Source organism: Eucalyptus grandis, chromosome 4, assembly GCF_016545825.1.
Source record: "Eucalyptus grandis isolate ANBG69807.140 chromosome 4, ASM1654582v1, whole genome shotgun sequence".
In the NCBI taxonomy this organism is placed as follows: domain Eukaryota; kingdom Viridiplantae; phylum Streptophyta; class Magnoliopsida; order Myrtales; family Myrtaceae; genus Eucalyptus; species Eucalyptus grandis.
Genome location: NC_052615.1, coordinates 3,751,827 through 3,758,688, shown reverse-complemented (window position 1 = coordinate 3,758,688; position 6,862 = coordinate 3,751,827). Strand labels below are relative to the sequence as shown.

General features: G+C 39.7%; 1 protein-coding gene across 4 annotated transcripts; it reads left to right on the top strand.

Annotated features, from left to right (window-relative positions):
• On the top strand, nucleotides 1–4,546 carry LOC104440701 (2-succinylbenzoate--CoA ligase, chloroplastic/peroxisomal). Of its 4 annotated transcripts, XM_010053629.3 has the most exons (10): nucleotides 1–273; nucleotides 679–751; nucleotides 1,346–1,514; nucleotides 1,639–1,749; nucleotides 2,454–2,551; nucleotides 2,729–2,922; nucleotides 3,060–3,187; nucleotides 3,322–3,704; nucleotides 3,927–4,141; nucleotides 4,322–4,546. In XM_010053629.3, the coding sequence occupies exons 1-10, from the start codon at nucleotides 74–76 to the stop codon at nucleotides 4,449–4,451; spliced, it is 1,701 nt and encodes a 566-aa protein (XP_010051931.2). In that variant the 5' UTR covers nucleotides 1–73; the 3' UTR covers nucleotides 4,452–4,546. The 4 variants fall into 4 exon arrangements, with proteins under 4 accessions (XP_010051931.2, XP_010051932.2, XP_010051934.2 ...); XM_010053630.3 differs by lacking the exon at nucleotides 4,322–4,546 and having other exon boundaries at nucleotides 3,844–4,065; XM_010053632.3 differs by lacking the exon at nucleotides 679–751 and having other exon boundaries at nucleotides 139–273.
• Nucleotides 4,547–6,862: the final 2,316 nt, after the last annotated feature.

The following is a 6,862-nucleotide window of genomic DNA, read 5'->3' as shown; positions in this document are numbered from 1 at the left end:
ACCCTTATTTCTTCAACGCCGCCGCCGGACCCCGCCTCCCGAATTTGCCTTCCGTCTCCGAGCGCACCAAGAAATGGGCCGTTTCTCAGAGCCACATGTATGCCAGTGCTTGAGCCGCATAGCCGCCGCGAGGCGGAACTCCCCGGTCACCGTCGCCGGCGGCCGCCAGATGACCGGACCCCAGTTCGTGGAAGCCGTTTCCAGGCTCGCTCATGCTCTGCTTCGGCTCGGCCTGAAGCCCGGTGACGTCGTCGCAGTCTCTGCATATAATAGGTCCGGTTTTATTCTTCACTTGTGTAGATGTTGTGATTCTTTTTGCTCAGCATTCATTCGTAGGAGGTGCAAAGAGTTCAGCAGAATGTCTTATCTTCTGGGTTCTTAGTGTTGACTCTTGCTACCACGGAATGTCAGTGTTCTATCCAGGAAAGAGTTATCAAGCATAACGTGTAATGAGCGACTGACATTATTTTTCGATGAGTCGATGTAGTTGGGTTAAAGTTGAAGTGGGGTAGAGGGCCAATGAGATGAGTTATGAGATGACTAGAATCGATGTTGCAGAACCAATCATCAGCTTCGCTTCTTGCTATGATGAATTGAACATCCATTTCTTCTCTTACTAGTGTGAGCTGTTTTTTCCGTGTTTTTTTTTTCTCAAATTTTTTGGTTTTCTAATGTTAGTGACTGCTACTTGGAGTGGTTACTTGCTGTTGCATTCGTTGGAGGGATCGTCGCTCCTCTAAACTACAGATGGGTGAGTGAAGTTTTGCAGAACTAACGAATCAAGGGGTTCAGTCCTCTGTATTGGCAATTATACATTTGAATGCATAAATTGGATAGAACGAAAATTCATAGTCAACATTGGAAAGTAACTTGTCAAATTTTTGGTACATAAGCAGGGCTCCCTGTGCCAAGACATCAGTCCATCAGGAGCTGACTTAGTATGATGAACAGCTAATCTTTTATATGCTTTACCTTTTGAATGCTCAGGTGAAATTTTAATTTAACCAGCGCGTGAATGCAATGTTGTGCATTGGAACCAAAAAGCAAGGCACACTAAAATTCTTGCAAGTGTGCTTGTGAATTGTAACTGAGGGTCATGACTATGTGGAGGTGGAATAACAGAAAAGATGATCAAGTCTCTGCATCTTTTTATGCTGGAGGAGAAATTAGCCAATCTCAGTAGCTTAGTTGCCGAAATTAGCAGATCTCAGTGACTTAGTTCTCTCTCTTGTCAACCAGAAAATTGAAGAAGTAGGGCAAACCACTACAGGTCACGATGGTGATTGTTTTATGATATGTACATCTATATGACCGTATTAATTCATTCTAAAAATCTTGATTGTAGAGTGCTAATGAAGCTAGATGGGCCATGTTAGCTGTAAGCCCTGTGATGTTGGTGACAGATGAGAGTTGCATCAGTTGGTATTCTGAACTCCACAGGGATGGTATACCTTCTCTAAAATGGCATATTTCCTTGGGCTCCCTTTCTTCACCATTTTCAAGCAATGTGAATGGTGAGTTCCTTTCTTGAAATCTGAAGTAGTTGCTGGATGAAAATGTTGATGTTACCCATCATTCAATGTATAAAGTGACAATATTCTTAGCATCATTGAACCGGCTTTTCCCTTCATGTGCTAGTATCAACTATGGGCATGCTGGATCTGCATCAAATAACTCCTCCAAGTTCCTTTTCAACTACTGACTACCTCTGGGCTCGTGATGGTGCTGTAATAATATGCTTCACATCTGGTATAGTCTTTACTTCCTCTTACTGCCAATAACAAGTATTTTTTGTAGTTCTCAATGGGTGATTTTGTGTGAAAGATAGGTTTTTTACTCTTTAATGAAGTGATAGATCCTATTTAGAGACGTGTGAAGGTGCAGGCACACACATACACCCACAGAGATATAAAAATGGCGCTTTAGTCCATCTTATTACCTACTTCAAAGTTTCAGTCATACAAAATGATACTAAATGGCTTTTTTTTGGTTTGATTACCTGCTCAAAATGTTTTATCCATATCAGATTTGCCATAGAGTAAATGATATCAGATATTGTAAATATATACGGCTTTCTTTTGGGTTGATCACCTGTTGCTTAAGATACTTTACTGACCTTACTTCTGAACAAGACTCCCTAGATAAAGCTCCTTTGTCCATATTTCTTCACAATTTTTTTGAGGGTTTTTCAAATTAAAGGATTACGTTATTGCTTTCTATGTTCAGATGCTGTCTTGCATTCCATTACTTAATAGATTTCTTTGGGCGTAGGTTCTGGCTATAGATTTACTTTCCTCTCTGTGATTTTCACAGGTGCGGTCAGTATGTCAATCATATGCCCACTTTGATGCCTAAGTTTGGAAAAATGTAGCATTGGTAGTTTGTAGTTATGCGTGGCACTTGCCAAGTTTTCATTTCTAGATGTCTAGATTTACTGGGCTTATTGGCTTCAGGGACTACTGGGAAGCCAAAAGGAGTTGCCATAAGCCATTCAGCTTTGTTCATACAATCTATGGCAAAAATAGCCATATGTGATTACAGTGAGAATGATGTATGCCCTTTCCAAGTTTCTTCTCTTTTATTGTCTTCATGCCTGTTTGGCAATCGGACATTCTATAATCATTGTCAAGATAAGTCTCAACTGACTGGTTCCATATTTGGAAGGTCCACAGGCAATTAGAGTCAGAGTAATATGACAAGTGAATTTCTTTTTATTCAATTTTTGCAGGTTTATTTGCATACTGCTCCTTTGTGCCACATTGGGGGTCTCTCATCGGCCGTGGCCATGTTAATGGCTGGAGCTTGCCATGTCTTAATGCCCAAGTTCGAATCTAAAACAGCCATTGAGGTTATAGAGAAACAGGATGTCACCGCTTTGATCACTGTTCCGGCCATGGTTGCTGATCTAATATCCTTTCTCAGGTTATCTACAAGGAGTGATATTTCACAAGCAATGTAAATACTAAACATAAAGTGTAGAGAGCATCGGCCACTTACATTATCTAAGTTCCAAGTAATGCTCTTTGTGGGGACTTTTGCTTAATTCCTAGTTTCCTCAGGGAGAAGGGACTGCGGAAAGGAAGAGACTCTGTGAAAAAGATATTAAATGGTGGAGGAAGTTTGTCAATCGATCTTATCAAAGAAACTGTCAACTTCTTCCCAAGAGCTAAGATTCTCTCAGCCTATGGTATGCAACCTCTAAACCATAATGCTGTTAATTTTACTACTTCGATGCTAATTGAGTGGAAACTGCTAGCAAAGTGCATTGAACTTCTCTCCTCATTATACTATTTTTTTCTCCTTTGTTTTCTCAATATGCAGGAATGACAGAGACTTGTTCTTCACTAACGTTCATGACTCTCTATGATCCACATTTCTCATTTTCCTACCAGCCCCATCAATTTCATGTCAGAGCAGATCTCAGTTCAGTTCAAAGACCACGAGGCATTTGTGTTGGCAAACCTGCCCCACATGTTGAATTGAGGATGGATGGTGATGATTCAATTGGCAGTGGGAAAATTCTAACCAGAGGTCCACATTTGATGATTGGATACTGGGATCAAGTTCGATCATCAGTCTCTAGCAGTCATTCCTGGTTTGACACGGGTGATGTTGGTTTCATTGATGAGCATGGTCAGGTGTGGCTCATTGGTCGAGAAAGTGGTCGGATCAAGACCGGGGGAGAAAATGTTTACCCTGAAGAGGTAATACAATTTATCATGTACGAATTGGCTTAGAAATGAATTTTTTTTTTCTCTTCAACTAAGCATAGATTTGTGATAGGTAGAGGCAAATACTGAACCTGTTTTATTTTTCTATGTTTTCAATGATGAACATGTTTAGTTTCTCAAAATCATGGTTAGCTACCATGGAGAGATGTACTCTTGGCTCATTTTCCTGGGACATGTTCTTGTTTCACAACATAGGTAGAGGCAATACTACTCCAACATCCAGGAGTAGCTGGTATCGTCATTATAGGAATCCCTGAAGCTCGCCTGACTGAGATGGTTGTTGGGTGTATTCGTGTGAAAGACAACTGGCTTTGGTCTGATAAAAGCCATGAACTTGGAGCTGAAAAAGAAGAACGTTTGTTGTCTGATGAAATTCTTCGACAGTACTGCAGAGACAGGAACTTAACAGGGTATTGCTCCTTTAAATCTCCAGCTATTTTGATCCTAAAATCTCTCTCTCTCTCTCTCTCATAATCACACAACCCATGCACACAGCCACGTGAACTTCTAGGCATATGTTGATTGTTTAATGTTTATTCATCATAATTGATCTTCTCGACCAAAATATTATATCATTACTTTCTTTGAAGGTTTAAGATACCAAAAACTTTCATTCCTTGGAAGAAGCCTTTCCCGACCACTACTACAGGGAAGATACGAAGGGATGCTGTTCGCCAGGAAGTTGTTTCTCATGTTCGGTTTATCCAAAGCAATTTATGACTGCTGACATTGTGACTTCCCAATTGAATGATGAAAAATGAAATGACACCGGTCTGTTTCTTATTGTCCCTGAATGCAAAACTTCCTCCCAGACAGATTCTGCATCAATTTTTTGGAATAGGATTTTGCATCAGCCGTGATATTTAGGAAGAAAGATGGTGGGGAATTTAGGCTTTCTGTTCAAGGGCTTTGAAAGAGCCGATAAGCTCGAAATCACCTGTACAGTAACAAGACTCGACTATTACCAGAACCCTCTAAAACCAAAGAGCCGCTTAACACAAATACCTCATCAGACACCAAAACAAGATCTGTTAAGGGTTTCTTAGTTCTCTCAAGACACAAAAAAGCTTCAACAAACAGGTAAGCTTGAAGACACAGGACATGCTAAACTTGGTCTTCAAGAGAAAACGAGCCGTTGTAGCTTTAGCTACGCAGTCATATCTCCTCGTGCAATACTTATTATACACACTCTTGACACTCCTTGCTTTTTGATGGAAAGTCACCATCAGTCTCGAGCATTCCCTGTACAAAGGAAAATTAGCCAAAAGGAAATGACCCATGAGATTCCTAAGTCCCTAGAGGATATAAACAGAGAGATGAAAGATGCAATAAACAATAAATTGAAGTCACTCGCTACTTACAAGATCTGTCAGGCACTACAATCGGTTAACTGCTATAAATTATACTGCAGCGTTTACACCCTTAAATAGTGGTATAGGCGGTGTAACTTGCAGCGGCAGGTTATACTGAAGGTCAAAATGTGAGCGTCCTTAGACAAAGATCGATCAAGAAAAAGGACAAGTGCTTGATCTAGTTGAAGGTACAAATAGAAACCCAAATCAAATCGTGTTCTATACTAATGAAATAAGATCAAAGAAAAATTCTAAATAAAAGAGCTTAATTGGACTTTATTTCATATAAGGACATGAAGTGGTTATAATTGTTTCAAATAAGGGCCTATTTTTTTTTTTTTTTTTTTGGTAAAATTATCTGCGAGTAACCAATAAGGGCCTAGTTTTGCCGGCTTGCTGGTTAGTAAAAAATCCACTTATTAGGGGTATTTTTGTCCACACAACTTAAATTTAAATTACATTATATTAAAACTTAAAAAATAAAAAATAAAAAAAGAAAAAGGGAAAAACACGGTTGTCAACCCATCGCCCATGGGGCATCGGCGGCAAAGCAATGATTGGTGGGGTTGTTAATGCCTAGGTAAGGGCCTACAACCCCGCCCGACCAAAGGCGACAACCAACATGGAGAGGGTGGTGACCCTCTCCCAGATTAGGTGAGGTCGCCGGCCCTCACCTAGCGCCATCGACTTGTGTGGCAAGGTCCGAGGGCCTCTCTCGTCTTTGGCAAGGGCCATTAGGCCTCGCCTTGGTCACGGGGGCTTGCCGACCATCGTAGCAGCCCCACGGGTGAGTGGGCAACGGCCATAGGTGAGAGGAGCCTTCCCACCTGTGTTTTCCCTTTTTATTTTTTGAGTTTTAGTTTTATTTAGTTTGTTTTTTACAAAAAAAAAAAAAGAAAAAGGAAAAAAATTAAAAAGACGAAATTACCTTTTACAGTTGGTGAATTTAGGCCTTTATTTGAGACCGATATGGTTACTTCGAGTCTTTATTTGAAACAATGTCCATATTTGAAAAAAAATGAGACTTTAAGTCCTTATTTGAAATAATATCAATTTCATACTCTTATTTGGAAATTTTCATAAGATCAATTCATTCTAACAAAAAAAAAAACAATTCATAACAATGACATTAACATAAACCAAATACCTTCTCATCATATTTAGTTCCCTTAAGGAACTTCCACATAAATGTGGACGAAAGTCGCAATTGACAAGTCATATTCTATAGTGTTCAAGATCAATTCCTCCTGCATAATGTCAAATGACAGAGAGTAATGTAAGAAAAGAAAAGTTAATAGAGAAACAGAAGCAAAATGACGAATGGGTAGTTTGCTTCTCTCCAAAGCCTATCATATCTAGAATCTCCTGTACAGAGCACGAAATCTCCTCCATAAGGCACGATGTAAGCACCAAGTTGGAAAATAAATCGACACAAGGGATGGATCGTCTTATTCCAACATACTTAAGAGTCAATCGTAGGGTGGTTACTCCAACCAAATTCGCTTTCTTCTTTTTCACTAGATGAACGTGCAAATATGCTTAGAAAAGATTGATAGCAAGATGTAGAGCCTCAGTTGGAAACTTGAACACCTCGTGTGCCTAATTATGTGACCAACGGCACTTTTTTCCTGCCAAATTCCTCCTTTCCTTGCGATTTCAAGTATCCAATTGGGATCCCTTTAATTCTTTTTCCTTCTTTTTTTTTTGGTCAAAATAGTACATGCTATTAACGGTTAAGGAAAAGTCTTACATAACACATATGGATAAAGATTTGCACAT